The sequence below is a fragment of the Perca fluviatilis genome, chromosome 15, assembly GCF_010015445.1.
Source record: "Perca fluviatilis chromosome 15, GENO_Pfluv_1.0, whole genome shotgun sequence".
Lineage (NCBI taxonomy): Eukaryota > Metazoa > Chordata > Actinopteri > Perciformes > Percidae > Perca > Perca fluviatilis.
Genome location: NC_053126.1, coordinates 38072816 through 38088756, shown reverse-complemented (window position 1 = coordinate 38088756; position 15941 = coordinate 38072816). Strand labels below are relative to the sequence as shown.

The following is a 15941-nucleotide window of genomic DNA, read 5'->3' as shown; positions in this document are numbered from 1 at the left end:
ATAGATGTTAAGAGATCTATGTGCACATTTTTAAAAACCTGGAGGGGATGATGGAGACGCATCTGAACACTATTAGCCTAGATCAGAATATTGTCACCATAGTTTTAAGACACTCAATCACTTCAAATGTAAGAACTACACATAGCAACAGAAGATTTTATTATAAATTTATATAAATTTCAAAATAGAAGAATAGAAAATAGAATAGAATAGAACAAAAGTAAAGTTATTCCTATTGGGCATAATAAAGCTGATCAAAAACAATATAAAACATATGTTGACATATATGAAAGGTCAAATGGGCTTTACATGCAACACTTATGGATAATAATTTATGATCTAGCATGTTCCATTTACATAAAATGATTATGTTAAACAGACTCATTACATGCTCTCATTTGGTATGTTGGATAAAAACATTACATGAGAACATTAATTAATTTCTTACATGATTGTCTGATAAATAATCTATTAAATTTTCTTTGTCATTCAAAATGATGTCTTACTAACTTAAGAGTAAAATTAAGGGCAAAAGCTCTGATAAACATATGTGGAAAAATTGTTTTAGAAAGCCCCCACAGAGACATAGGATTACATTATTAATGCCCCATTGTTATTGTATAAAACATGTCTTTAGGTGGACGGTATGTTTGATCTAAAAATGGATTTCATTATAACAATCACTTCATTTCCTTGAGCTCATCAACTAGATACCGCTCCTTTTTCTCAAGGATGCTGTAGAATTTATCTTTGCACCTTATTCCACCAGCTTTCAGAGGCCCAGAGTAGAGCTCCCTCATCTTCTCCTGACTGGTAGGCAGAACCCTGATTTTATCATACATCTCTTGTTGGAGGATATCCTCCTCGAGGAGCTCATCCAAAATGACTGCGATGTTGTTCACTCTGTCGATCAGCTTGATTCTATGTTTATCCACAAAGTGCTTGCCTGAGGACAAAGGGGAAACAGGACTCTACAATGACGATGACATGAAGCCAACTTAAAACATATCTAAGAAAAGGACTTAACATTCTGTAACAGTGATTTCATAGCTCAGTTTTTTGTGTTTTGCATTCATTGAAGCATTGTAACTGCATGGGGGGGGGGTCCCAGGATGAGTATGAGTACTGTTGTTAGAGCTAATGTGGATAAAATGAAATCCAAACAGCTGTGTTTTAGACAGAAGAAAACATTTTTAAATAGTGGATTCATAATTTTAGATTCAAGCTACATCTAAAAGAGTAAAGTCTTCATCTTACAGTTATGAAATGAAGTACTCTCCAAATGCCATTCGGTAAAACTCATACATCTTAACTTTTTATGACGAAATTTCTGGAGTGGCTTTCTTGCCAAAAGTGAGATGAGAAAATCAATACCTCCTCATATCTGTACACTAAATAAGATGTTAGGAGACATTTAGTTTAGTTTAGCATAATGACTAGAAGCACATAAGAAAAGTTAGCCTGCCCAAAGTTTGGTTTTTCTGTACCAATTAAACAAACAAGATATAACGTGTTAATTAGCGAGCTTTAGCGTTATGAGGCAGGTCGTTTTTACTTTGGAAAGAGCCAGGCTGTGTCCCTTTGTTTTCCGTCTTTATGCTAAGCTAAGCTAACCTACACTAACCTAGCTGGCTGGCTCTAGCTCTATTCTTAATGCAGACATTAAAGTGGTATTGATTGAAGTTTCAAACAATTTATTGAAATTCCATAACACCATGCAGCACTTATCTATTCATTACTCTTGAGCCTGTGCTCTGTTAAGTTTGGTCTATTCTAATCATCCAACACAACCTGTGCACCCACCATCGGCCATGGTATTCACACCAGTTGCTCCAGCTGAGGGTGTTGCAGCTGAAACAAATATAGGGAAAATTAATATTGCATAATAATGGACTGGTATGGTGTTTAAGCACACCACTGCATACCATACTACTACTACTGCAAACAAAAAGCTTTCTTTCAGTGTAAAAATAGAAGACTAAAATAGGCCCATACGTTGTCTACCTTGTGCAGTATAAGACTTGTTTTTCCAGTCGTACGCTCAGTATTTCCCTAACACATGGATTTTTGCTAAGACCTTACTATTTACATCAGTGATTCTGCACAACCTTCTCAGACCAGTAGTGGACAAGTAGCAGAAGTGTTCTAAATAGTAAGATTTTAGCGAGAATGCATGTGTTTGGAAAGTTCTCAGCATGGATTATTGATTAAAGCCTACTGCATGGATTGTGTGAGAGTTTGTAAACTAATGTTTTGATATAGTGTTGCTGTTGTTAAAGGCGGACCCCTATAATACTTCAACATATCAAGACTTTTCTCCATTTTTTGATTCTCCGTTCACCGTGGAGGCATGCGACAATAACAATGTTTTCTTCATGAATTCAACACTTGGAGAGTAATGGAAACACAAATGGTCATTTTGAGGATAAGGAAAGTAGGAAAGTATCCCTTTAATGTGAAATTCAAAACCAATGCAACTCATTTCCTACAAAGGCTATTCTGTAATGTAGGTAAAAAACATCAACAGGAGGATAACGTTTTTTTCTGCTATTTACTTGACAAGACAGGCAATAGCTAGCCTAGACTCTTCTAACCTAGACTCTTCTAACCTATACACTTCTAAACTAGACTCTTCTAACCTAGACTCTTCTAACCTAGACTCTTCTAACCTATACTCTTCTAAACTATACTCTTCTAAACTATACTCTTCTAACCTAGACTCTTCTAACCTAGACTCTTCTATCCTAAACTCTTCTAACCTATACTCTTCTAACCTATACTCTTCTAACCTATACTGTTCTATCCTAAACTCTTCTAACCTATACTCTTCTAACCTATACTGTTCTATCCTAAACTCTTCTAACCTATACTCTTCTAACCTATACTGTTCTATCCTAAACTCTTCTAACTATACTCTTCTAACCTATACTGTTCTAACCTAGACTCTTCTAACCTAGACTCTTCTAACCTATACTCTTCTAACCTATACTCTTCTAACCTATACTCTTCTATCCTAAACTCTTCTAACCTATACTCTTCTAACCTATACTCTTCTAACCTATACTGTTCTAACCTAGACTCTTCTAACCTATACTCTTCTAACCTATACTCTTCTAACCTATACTCTTCTAACCTATACTCTTCTAACCTAGACTCTTCTAACCTAGACTCTTCTAACCTAGACTCTTCTAACCTAGACTCTTCTAACCTAGACTCTTCTATCCTAAACTCTTCTAACCTATACTGTTCTAACCTAGACTCTTCTAACCTAGACTCTTCTAACCTAGACTCTTCTAACCTAGACTCTTCTATGCATCAACAAAGGACTCTCACTAACTTTCAAAGGTTGGGAACTTATTTCCTTCTGCTTTTACCCCTTGATAAGTGCCAGCTTGTTTTCTGTTGGAACAACTCGATTATAGATTTAGATTTGAATGAAAAATACATTTGAACGTTAAATTGCTAGCTGTTTCTGATTGGCTACTGTTAGTGTGTGTATTATCTAATTCAAGTTTTAATGTTACATATCTAGTCGTTCTGATTGGCTGCTGTTATTTAAATTGAATGTCAAATGGTTGCATTTTTTTTAAACGCATTTTTAGATATAATTTATATATTCAAGTGGCTTTTTGATACCAGGGAAACTAAGAAATATGTTGTTTGTCATTCAATTATATGATTTTTTGATTATTTGTGATAACAATAGTAACAACAATAATAGGCCTAATATTAGGGCATAATCATTAATATTCTGGACAACTAGCCTACATCTTATTTGATGGGGTGCGGTTAGGGACCTGGATAATGGATCGGAGGGCGCTGGCACAAAACAGGTTGAAAACCACTGGACTAGAGTGTATCCTGTGGGTATCAGGGCTTTAGAAGATCCAACATGTAATCATGAACACAATCCATAACTGCCTCAGTTCAATTGGAAACAAAATAGTTTTTATTGGCATCTACACGTTTTATTATGCACAATAACTCAAATTAAATTGAGACAATGATGAAGCTGGTTTTACAACTAGAAAAATAGAATCTCCATCTGCAGATGTTCATCAAGGTGTGTGTGCTGTCGTTACCGTATGTCCCTGTTACAGCAAATTGTCTAAAACACACACACACACACACACACAGACAAAGACAGACACACACACACACACACACACACACAGACACACAGACACACACACACACACACACAGACAAAGACAGACACACACAGACACACAGACACACAGACACACACACAGATACAGACACACACACACACAGACACACACACACACACACAGACACACACAGACACACACAGACACACACAGACACACACACAGACACACACACACACACACACACACACACACACACACACACACACACACACACACAGACAGACACACACACAGATACAGACACACACAGACACAGACACACACACACAGACACACACAGAGAAACGGGTTTAAATATTTTGGGGTTAGGTTCAAAAGTCTCACGTTATTCTGACAACTTACCGCTGTCTATCTGCATAGGAGCTGGGGGGGGAAAGAAGAGGTTTCAGATCACAGCAACTTTGGATAAAATCCTATTATATTTCCAAATAACTAAGTCTTGTTAGATTTATACAAATCTGAAATATTGACATCTGTGGACATTTGTAGTTTTACCTCCGGGTTTGCTCTGAGCCAAATGGTCCACTACGTCGCCTCTCCCGACCTTTAATAACAGTTCCTGGTGAGATAAGGATACATGGAAGTGATGATGACACAGATCTTTTATTAATATTTGACTCAGTCAACACATTCTCATCAACAGGTCTGTATGATATCCTACGGAAAGTTCTGCACACCAAAACATAAGATATCCTACGAAACTAGGAGACCGTTGGCTGGTCACGTGATGCCTAGGTTATGGCTAAATTGCTAGCTGTTTAAGCCGCTACAGAGCTTCCTGCCACCTGCTAGAGAGCTTCCTGCTGCCTGCTAGAGAGCTTCCTGCTGCCTGCTAGAGAGCTTCCTGCCACCTGCTAGAGAGCTTCCTGCTGCCTGCTAGAGAGCTTCCTGCTGCCTGCTAGAGAGCTTCTTGCTGCCTGCTACAGAGCTTCCTGCTGCCTGCTACAGAGCTTCCTGCTGCCTACAGAGCTTCCTGCTGCCTGCTACAGAGCTTCCTGCTGCCTACAGAGCTTCCTGCTGCCTACAGAGCTTCCTGCTGCCTGCTAAAGAGCTTCCTGCCACCTGCTACAGAGCTTCCTGCTGCCTGCTACAGAGCTTCCTGCTGCCTACAGAGCTTCCTGCTGCCTGCTACAGAGCTTCCTGCTGCCTGCTACAGAGCTTCCTGCTGCCTACAGAGCTTCCTGCTGCCTGCTACAGAGCTTCCTGCTGCCTACAGAGCTTCCTGCTGCCTGCTAAAGAGCTTCCTGCCACCTGCTACAGAGCTTCCTGCTGCCTGCTACAGAGCTTCCTGCTGCCTACAGAGCTTCCTGCTGCCTGCTACAGAGCTTCCTGCTGCCTACAGAGCTTCCTGCTGCCTACAGAGCTTCCTGCTGCCTGCTAAAGAGCTTCCTGCCACCTGCTACAGAGCTTCCTGCTGCCTGCTACAGAGCTTCCTGCTGCCTGCTACAGAGCTTCCTGCTGCCTACAGAGCTTCCTGCTGCCTACAGAGCTTCCTGCTGCCTACAGAGCTTCCTGCTGCCTGCTACAGAGCTTCCTGCTGCCTACAGAGCTTCCTGCTGCCTACAGAGCTTCCTCCTGCCTGCTAAAGAGCTTCCTGCCACCTGCTACAGAGCTTCCTGCTGCCTGCTACAGAGCTTCCTGCTGCCTACAGAGCTTCCTGCTGCCTACAGAGCTTCCTGCTGCCTACAGAGCTTCCTGCTGCCTGCTACAGAGCTTCCTGCCGCCTGCTACAGAGTTTCCTGCTGCCTGCTACAGAGCTTCTTCACTCCAGTGTCTGCGTGGGAATGTCACTGGACGCCCCAATCTTCTGAACATAGTCATACTGAGAGATCCAGAGAGAGTTGTGTGGAGCTGATAGTCTTAGTCAATTAACTTTGTAGCAACTCTTTTGCTAATGGCTTGAATGTAATCGACATTCATTAATATCAAAACGTTATGCACTAAAGTGTTAAGAGCTGAAAAGACGGTCCAAACTAGCAACTGTGCAGAGAGTCAGTGTTATGGACAGACCTGGGTGACTTCCAGCGGCTGCTGGTTGTACGTCTGAACGATCAGATCCACGGTCCTCCGTCTGTCGGCGTTCTCCAGGTCGGCCTGAGTAATCACCGGGTAACCTCGACTGGACTGCGCTCGCTGGTCTGTGGATCCGTACTCCAGCAGGTAGTACTTAAAATCCTTAAACTCTTCCACAGTCAGCTTCTTCATCGCTAAGTAGAGAACCTCTTTCATTGTTGCCATCTTCCTGTTGATACCAAACACACATTCAGATCACTTTCTACACCAGCTATAACACCAATGAACACCTTTTTGACACTTTTTTTCACATTTATATCCCTTTCCTCAACACTTTTGATGCTTTTTTCTATGTTTTTGTCGCTTTTTTCAGGTTTTCGACAGAGGCGCCATCAGCTGATTTTGCCGGGGCGTCAGCCCCGAATGTTTTGAGTGTAGCCCTGAATGTATTTTGAAAAGTTGACTGACAAATATGAAACCGGACAATAGCCTATGTAAACCCCTGAAATCATAAGTTGCCTTATTTCATCGTGCTAGAACTCATGGTAGAACTGTAACTTGGTCCAGTTTATTTTTCCGAGGCGAATAGAACGGGCAGCTACGTGTGGGGTCCGACTCAGATATAATTAGAAAAGTTGATCCTAAGGAGAATAAAAAGTTGAAAGCAATACAGAATACCTGAGAGCCTTATTGCAATATATTACTATAATATATTATGTTTTTGTATATTTAGATTGTCCCCTATGTTTCCCTTTACATAAAGATTTTCCAGCATACATTGATTCAGAAAAAGGTAGAAATAGGTGCATAAAAATTCACCTGAACACAGGGAATTAAGTGTTTAATGCTCAATTTTTTGGGGGCAAGGACCCCCAGACCCACACAAATTTAGAAACACAACCCTGTCCTTTGGGTTGCCAGACCAGTTATGATTAGGCCAAATATTGGTGCCATATAACTAACATCTACAAACTAGAAGCTAAAATGAACATACACTGGCTATTAACAAACTGGGTTAGCCAATCACTGTTTAGCATTCAGTTTATTTAATGGGTCCGGGCTAAGTCCTGAACCTCCTCTAGTCCTAGAAACACCCCTGGGCTTTTGATACTTTTGCTATCCAACCACCGAACACCACTAACACCAAGTTATTACCACTAGGTTTACACTTATTTTTGGAATTCATGGACAATAATCCTCATTTGTAGGAAATGGTACCTTATTTTTTAGATAAAAAAGCAGAAATTATGAAATATTTTATATTAGAGGAACGTATGTTGATGGATAATCAGAGACATCAGAGAGTCAGAATACAGTTTTGAAACCATTTCAATTTTTTTGAAATGCCAAAACATCCAAAATTCAATAAAAGTAGTGAGAAGGGCATTGTGTGGAATCCATCTAATTTTTGGGTAATATTTCAGCTTTTGAAATTTTGAAAATGGGTCAAATTGGACCCAAGGACACCATGAGGGTTAAGAAACGTTCCCCCCAGAAAAATACCCCCATAAGTTGTTGTTTTTCCAGCATGACCTATGCTATTATGACCTATATTTAGGTTTATAGTGGCGGTGCCCGTTTTCTAAAATGTTGTCTTCTTTTTTTATGTTTTTGGCCCAATGTAAAGCTTGTTACTTTTTATTCAACTATTTGTTTTTGTCTAATTTTTAGGGGGGGGGGGGTTGTTGCTTTTTTTGACAGTTTAGTTGCTTTCTTTAATGTTTATGAAACTTTTTTCTGCATTTTCGGGAGTTTTATAGCTTTTTTTTCTGCAGCACTGTAATGTTTCCTGTGTTGTAGTGTTTGGTTTTGTCCAGCAGGGGGGGGCAGTCTGGACACATATCCACATGAAAAAGCGAGGGAAAACCATCCTCCATAACTACCAACACACCAACCCTCCATCTCTCTGTACACTATGGGATGTAAGCTATATCATTATTATTACATCTCTTTATACACCGCAGTCTATGGGATATAACATTATTATTATTATTATTATTATTATTATTATTATCTACAGGGAATCTTGTTTCTGCTCAACAGCCGCTTCAGCTACACGTTGGTGACATATCTGAACTTGAGATTTATAAAACAATGAAAATAATAGATATAAGTAAACACGCCTTACCTTTCTCAAAAGTAGGATCAACGAGTCAGACTTCTCAGTGAGCTGGAAAACAGAAATATGAATTATGTCAAAGAAATAGTGTCGACGACTTACTGTGTGAAGGAAACAGGAAACCTTTCTAGGATTCATGATCATCAGGCAACAGAAACGTTGACAAAACACACACACAGCTTCCTATCTATATGTTATGTTTATGATTCATATTCTGATATTATCTGTTACTGGTTTTCAGATTTAAAGTGAGGAGAGTGTTTCTGTCTCACCGATACCCAGCGATCCTGTTCACTGCTCTGGGACGTCCAGGTCTCTGCAGATGAGCTGCTATCTGTAAGCACCGCCTGCTATGACATCAGCCAAATATGCACTTTCTCTTACTGTCTATGGGAATGCTGCATTCATGTGCTGTAGGAAATTTAGAGCCAGTACTGTGTACCAAGCAGTCAGGGAACACTGGTTTAAAGTTAAAAAAGTAGGGTTTATTTCCCCCAAAACAAAGATTAAACTAGTTATAGAGCTCTTAAAAACATAACTCTACTGATAAACAGGGCTAACAAAACCAAAATGTTAACCTGGGACACTTGTGTACAAACGGACCAAACCGAAACTCACAAGGAAGTGGGTGCAGTGTGCTCATTACAAATACAACCGAAAGCATTCACAGCAGGACAGTCAAGACACGTTGGAAACATGTAGACACATCATCGTCAGCCAAAAAGTTACTGCTGTCTGCAGGAGCGCCCGGAGCTCCAAAATTACAATCTGTCCTTTTTCAAATGGCAGTGAAAGGGTGTTTCTGCCTCAACATGACTTGATTACATTCATGAGGTTTTTTATCTGACAGATTATAGCACACCAATAACTTGTTACCAGGTAAAATACCTTTTTAAAGGGGCAATACAACTTATAAAATGCACTTTTCCAGGTCCCGTTGTGTACCAAATGTTTGTCCCAGGAGAGGTTCCCCTTCTCTTTCATTTTGTACCCTCAAATGAGTCTAAAGGGCCAGTTGGGACTCTTCAAAAACTAATACTGTTCTCTCAAGGAAACATATCTAAAAGTGGACCTGTACACTGTAAAGGTCCTGACCTACCAAGCCGATAATCTGGCGAGTTCGGTGACTTGAGTCTGTTCGGTGTGTTGCTTCATTTGGGCTGATTTGACTTGTATAATCAGCAGTCGGACTCAATGACCTTTCTGATTGGTGGAGAGCTAACCCGGAAATGACAAGCAGGATGAGCGTGACTAGTCAAAATCTGAGGAAAATCTGTTAAACTGACCTTTGTTGATCTGAAATGAAGACAGATTCAGCAGCTGCACGGCCTATTGCTCTCTTCAAATGTTCTCAGAAACACATTTCGTTGTTTGGTCGGGGAGCCGCCAGACCCACGTTGTTCATCCAGGTGTGTTCTGGGGAACTTTTTGGACCTCGAGGAGACTGATCAGTCCGACTGACTTTACTGCCGACGGTCGGCTGTCTGGTTGGTGTGTCAGAGCCTGTAAGAAACATCTGTTTATTAACAGCTGTATGTCTTAAAAAAATTGTCCATTGAACGTGATTCACAGTTTGTATTTTGGTTTTTGACATTTGGAATTGCATTGTCGGCAGCGGGGGGTCAAGTCCACATGAAAAGTCCGATTCAAACGCATGATCACTGGTCGACTGGTATTACTCTGACTGTTCTTTTACACTGTTTTATGTTTTTATGGGAAGCTAAAGCCATAATAATTCAAATGATTCACTTGAAGGTCTGCATCGTCAACAACAAAACAGTGTAATAACCTTACTTTGAACTTTTTAAGTAACAAACATTCAAATTTTCCTGCTCAGTTTTTGAACCGATTTTTAGGAACCGGTACATAGAATTTGGTACCGGTTCCCAACGGAACCTGGTCCAGCTTTATGCAGTAAAAGGAAGGACGTAGTATTGTAGATTTTTCTGATGTTTTTGTTTCAGAATTTTTGATTTTTTTTTACGTATTTCCACTCCTTTTTTCAACGTTTAAAAAAGCCCTTTTTTATGTTTTGGTCGATTTCTTTCGTGTACATTCAACGTCCCTAATAATTAATGGATCAATAGAAAATGTAGTTCCAAATTGAAAACGTTACACTTCATAATGTATTGTATTCATAGTGTTTTTAATGTAACATGCAAGTGGCACCGTAGCAACATGTCCACAGATGAAGATTGCATTAGTAGCGTATAAACGTTGCACATCATGCAAACATTCTTAACGAGAATTCATGCTTTTCTATCTGCATATATATATATATAGCCTATATATATATATATATATATATATATATATATATATATATATATATATATATATATATATATATATATATATATATATGCAGATAGAAGATATGCAGATAGAAAAGCATCTATTTTTGGCCACATCTTAACCAAGCATCTATTCTCGTTAAGAAAGTTTTCATGATGTGCAAAGTTTATATGCTACTAATGCAATCATACAGTAAAGCATTCCCACTTTTTTATTGTTGTAGTTATATCATCAACAGTTTGTCCACCACTCAGTTTTAAGTGTTTAAGGGGAGTTGTGCTCAGTTTACCGCAGGTTGTATCCTAGGGTGACCATATTTTGATTTCCAAAAAAGAGGACACTTGGCCCGGCCTCGAGACAAAAATTCAGACAGGCTTAATTAATGGTTAATGAATATGCTTTATTATGCCTCGATGGTGCAAAAATAACTTCTGTAATAAAATAAAATCTGTAACAACCTGTAACAAAATAATATCTCTCTTTTAAAATAAATAAATATGAAATAATGTTCTAAATATGACCTCTTCTGTGTTAGAAAATCCAGCTACAAAAAAATATGTCTTAATACCTTTTCAATGTAATAAGATAAATAATAAAGACACTAAAACATATATGCCAGCTTTGCACACGGTGCACTCCGCCTCCCACTAGTCCGGTCCCGACCGGGACGGTACGTGGGACATTTTTTTTTTGCAGTTCAACTGTGAAGCTGCACTAAGTCTTGTTTTATGGTTGTACGCAGGCTCCACGCAGAGCTTTCGCCGTAGCCTGATGTTAATACTTGTGCGCTGGTGTGTGTGTCGAGCCGGCAGTCTGTGTGTGTGGGGAGTGGGTGATAGAGCGAGGGAGAATTAAGGGAGAGTGACGGCGAGCGAGTACGACTCTAGAGTCATAGCGAGAGAAACAAAGTGTCTCCCCTGTGTTTTCTGACCACGGTGGGGAAACTTTAGCAGGAAACGCTGCAGCATTTTGTGTGTAATGCTGCTCCGCTGTCTGCTCTGGTCCCTGTCTGTCTGCTCTGGTCCCTGTCTGCTCTGGTCCCTGTCTGTCTGCTCTGGTCCCTGTCTGTCTGCTCTGGTCCCTGTGTATGTGCGCGTCGCAGAGCCGCCCACAAAGCAGCCGCTCGGGAATTACGTCACACAACAAAGTACCGTAGTACACTGTGCAAAGCGCCAGTCAATTTAAGTACACGCGTAATAGGCCCATGAAAAACAGTGAAAACCGGACATTTTCATGAATTTATAAAACCCCCCCGGACGCCCCGGACAGTAGGTAAAAAGTGGACATGTCCGGGCAAAAGAGGACGTTTGGTCACCCTATTGTAGCCTCACTCCCTCATCTCTGTCCCTCTCCTCCTAAGGTCTCCTCCTCACTGTGCATATGCCACTGCTGCCGAGTCCCGACACCACTATCATCGGCCACGGGAGCTGATGAAGGTCCTGCTACTGCCGAAAACATGTCTTTTCGCTTTTCTTTTATTTGAGCCGCTTGGGTAACTTTGTTTCATTTTGGCGTTTAGACCATTGACATAAAAGAAAGGTTAGACTCGTCTTTCTTCGTCTCTGTGTACGTAGCGGCGCACTGTTAGGGACCAGTCCATTTCATTGTGAAAGTAGGGGGTGTTGACCTCTCTCAGCAAGCAGGGCGCCTGCAGCTGCTGGGGGCGCTGATCTGCCAACTCCCCACACAGTGAAATGATAGAAAACAGAAATAAGCATTTTTTCGGCGCAGAGGATTTTTTTTTTTTTAGGTTCTGCTGCTGCCCCCCATGTGACATGAAAAAGTGCCGCCCCAAAAACCGCCACTGATGAGGTTTATTAATATCCGACCGACTGTCTGTATGTAAATACACTGGACTATTTACTCTCTTCACTTCGTCCCGCTGCTGCCACGGTGTGAATAAATGTCCCAGTTAGATGTGGGATAAGAATTTAAGATGTTGATGTTTGTTCCCCCGGGAGGGGAGGGGGGAAGGGGGTGCACTGTACTGCGCAGGCGCCGTCCGTCCGGCAGCGCGTCGCCATGGAGACGGTTAGTTGTTTCTCTGTGTATGGGACTGCAGGAGCCTGAAAACATCTGAACACACACACACACACGGATTCCTCAGGTAACTTCACCTGTTCTACATGTTAACAGCTGGCTTCAGTCAGTCATGTCCGCGCATGCGTGTGAGAAACACTTTGTAACTGCGTGTTTTCAGGACAGCCAGCCGATATAAATAGTGTTATTAACTCCTTTAAGCTAACATAGATACTGAGTTAGGCTAACGCTAGCTGGGCTCAGGTAGAAGTAGGTTTTATTTGTGTGTCTGTGTGTGTGTGTGTGTGTGTGTGTGTGTGTGTCTGTCTGTCTGTGTGTGTGTGTGTCTGTATGTGTGTCGTATGTCTGTGTGTGTGTGTGTGTGTGTGGGTTGTGGTGTGTGTGTGTGTGTGTGTGTGTGTGTTGTGTTTGTTCTCACCTGTGTGTGAGGTATGTGTGTATGTCTCTATCTCTGTGTGTGTGTGTGTGTGTGTGTTTGTGTGTGTGTCTCTCTCTTTCTTGTGTGACTGTGACTGTGTGTGTGTACTGTGACTGTGTGTGTGTCTCTTTTTTGTGTGTCTGCGTCTCTTGTGTATGTGTGTGTGTGTGTTCTGTGTGTGTTGTGTGTGTGTGTATCTCGTGTGGTGTGTGTGTCGTGGTGTCTGTGGGTCCCCTGTGTTGTGAGTGTGTTGTGTCCGGTGTTTTGTGTGTGTGTGTGGTCTCTGTGTGTGTGTGTGTGTGTGTGTGTGTGTGTCTCTCTCTCTCTCTCTGTGTGTGTGACTGTGACTGTGTGTGTGACTGTGACTGTGTGTGTGTGTCTCTCTCTCTCTCTCTCTCTCTCTCTCTCTGTGACTGTGTGTCTCTCTCTCTCTGTGTGTGTGTGTGTGTGTGTGTGTGTGTCTCTCTCTCTGTGTGTGTGTGTGTGTGTGTGTGTGTGTGTGTGTGTGTGTGTGTGTGTGTCTCTCTCTCTCTGTGTGTGTGTGACTGTGACTGTGTGTGTGACTGTGACTGTGTGTGTGTGTCTCTCTCTCCTCTCTCTCTCTCTGTGACTGTGTGTCTCTTCTCTGTGTGTGTGTGACTGTGTGTGGTGTCTGTGTAAAAAAGGTCTCTGTCTCTGTGTGTGACTGTGTTGTGTGTCTCTCTTGTGTGTGAGTGTGTGTGTCTGTGTGTGTGTGTCTCTCTCTCTCTGTGTGTTGTGTGTGTGTCTTGTGTGTGTTTGTGTCTCTCTCTCTTTGTTGTGTGTGACTGTGATGTGTGTGTGTCGTGTGTGTGTGGTTCTCTCTCTATCTCTGAGTATGTCAGTGTATGTCTATTTTTGTGTGTGTGATGTGACTGTGGGTGTTTAAAAACAATAACACATACAAGTAAAGACATAAACTGGAATGCGGTGGGGGTGCAGACAGTAAACATTAAGTTAACATTCATCATGTCAACACAATGGAACAATATGAACAACACTGATGATATCAGCAACAACATGAACACAAGAATAGTACATGTGTTTGTGTCTGTGTGTGTGTGTCTGTGTGTGTCTTTGTGTGTGTGTGTCTGTGTGTGTGTCTGTGTGTGTGTCTTTGTGTGTGTGTGTGTGTCTTTGTGTGTGTGTGTGTGTCTTTGTGTGTGTGTGTCTTTGTGTGTGTGTATATCTGTGTGTATCTGTGTGTATGGGGGTGGTCACTCACTGTTCCTCAGAGTGTGGCAGGTAAAGACATATTCTGCTGCTAGACTGCAGCTCTCTGGCTGTTCTCCCAGCAAGATCGGCATTTTATTGATGTTGGTTATTTGGTCAAATGTCGGGTGTTTGTGTTTGAATTTGGGGAAATATTGAGTTCTGATTGGCTGCAGCTCTGTGCATTCTGTCAGGAAATGCAGTTCGGTCTCGACCGTCTCTCTTACACAGCTGGCAGAAAGCCTCCTCTTTGGGCAGCCATGATTGTTTGTAGCGGCCTGTCTCGATGGCCAGGCTGTGTTCACTGAGTCTGTACTTGGTCAGTGTAGATCTCAGTTTGGTATCGGTCACTGTGGTCAGGTAGTCTGCCACACTGTACTCTCTCTTTAGGGACAGGTAGCACTGCTTTGCTTTGTGCTTTTGTTTGTGTGTTCCAGTTGGTGATGTAGTTTAGTTTCTGTTGTGTTATAATCTGGTTAACTCTGATTGGTTGGTTCCCAGACTGGTCCTGAGGCAGGACCGGGTCAGGAGGTGACCTGAGCATCAGGACCAGCTGAGTGAGGGGACTCTTCTCTTTGCTCAGCTCTTGGTGTTGCCGGGGTTCTGCTGCTGGTAGGAGTGGGGGTCACTGTTTTTAGATGTAGCCAATATTTGATTGCACGTTTTGAATTTTGATGAATAAAGGGAGTTGGCCTAATTCAGCTCTGCAGGCGTTGTTGGTGGTTTTTCTGTGCACCTGTAGGATGCTTTTACAGAACTCTAGATGCAGGGTTTCAACTGGGTTTTTGTCCCAATGGGCCTGATTCTGGTAGGAAATAGGACCCCACACCTCACTACCGTAGAGGAGAATTGGTTCTATTACAGATTCAAAAAGTTTGAGCCAGATTCTAATTGGGATTTTAATGTAGATTTGACTTTTTATTGCATAAAATGCCCTGCGTGCTTTCTCTCTCAGCTCCATTATCGCTGGTTAAAACTTCCAGTGGAACTTATTTTCAGTCCTAAATAATTGTAATGTGTACAGCGGTCTAATTTATGTGTTCCTAATGTGAAGCTGCATGTGTTTCCTTGAGATCTGGATCTTTTCTGAAAGGTCATTATCTTTGTCTTTTGAGTGTTTACTGCCAGGGCCCAGGTCTGGCAGTACTGCTCCAGCAGGTCCAGGTTCTGCTGTAAGCCCTGTTCTGTAGGGGACAACAGGACCAGGTCATCTGCATAGAGCAGGAACTTGATCTCAGAGTGGTGTAGAGTGAGACCAGGTGCTGCTGATGTCTCTAGGATGGTGGCCAGCTGGTTTATATAGATGTTGAATAGAGTGGGACTCAGACAGCAGCCCTGTCTCACTCCACGCTTCTGATAGAAGGATGTTGTTCTTTTGTTGCCAATTTTAATACTGCACTTATTGTTAGTGTACATAGATTTAATGATGTCATATGTTTTACCCCCTACACCAGATTCAATAACTTTGTAGAATAGTCCACTGTGCCAAATTGAGTCGAATGCCTTTTTGAAATCTATGAAACATGCATAGATTTTGTTGTTGTTTTGGTGAACATGTTTGTCTATCAGGGTGTGTAGGGTGTAAATATGATCTGAAGTTCTGTGTTTTGGTACAAATCCAATTTGACTTTTACTCAAGACATTGTGTTTG

General features: G+C 41.5%; 2 protein-coding genes across 3 annotated transcripts in view; one reads left to right on the top strand and one right to left on the bottom strand.

Annotated features, from left to right (window-relative positions):
• Window positions 1-235: 235 nt before the first annotated feature.
• On the bottom strand, window positions 236-8664 carry LOC120575397 (apoptosis-associated speck-like protein containing a CARD). The gene is made up of 7 exons (XM_039826188.1): window positions 8580-8664; window positions 8317-8358; window positions 6186-6417; window positions 4671-4734; window positions 4518-4538; window positions 1804-1851; window positions 236-946 (listed from the first exon to the last, which is right to left on the bottom strand). The coding sequence occupies exons 3-7, from the start codon at window positions 6411-6413 to the stop codon at window positions 681-683; spliced, it is 627 nt and encodes a 208-aa protein (XP_039682122.1). The 5' UTR covers window positions 6414-6417; window positions 8317-8358; window positions 8580-8664; the 3' UTR covers window positions 236-680.
• Window positions 8665-11996: 3332 nt separating this feature from the next.
• ccdc103 (coiled-coil domain containing 103) overlaps window positions 11997-15941 on the top strand; it is a 15294-nt gene continuing 11349 nt past the window's right edge. Inside the window, exon 1 of one of the 2 annotated variants that reach the window (XM_039826195.1) lies at window positions 11997-12038. In XM_039826195.1, the coding sequence (XP_039682129.1) occupies window positions 12033-12038 (6 nt within the window). In that variant the 5' untranslated portion in view covers window positions 11997-12032. Of the gene's footprint in view, window positions 12039-12611; window positions 12710-15941 lie in introns of those variants that run through there. The other variant, XM_039826196.1, reaches the window with a different exon arrangement.

Excerpts from the sequence above, each read along its gene's own strand:
- LOC120575397 (XM_039826188.1), bottom strand. The coding sequence starts at position 6,413 with ATGGCAACAATGAAAGAGGTTCTCTACTTAGCGATGAAGAAGCTGACT. Across the intron at positions 4,735-6,185 it reads AGCCGCTGGAAGTCACCCAG|GAACTGTTATTAAAGGTCGG; the intron begins GTCTGTCCATAA and ends TTATCTCACCAG. Across the intron at positions 947-1,803 it reads TGTGAATACCATGGCCGATG|GCAAGCACTTTGTGGATAAA; the intron begins GTGGGTGCACAG and ends CTTTGTCCTCAG.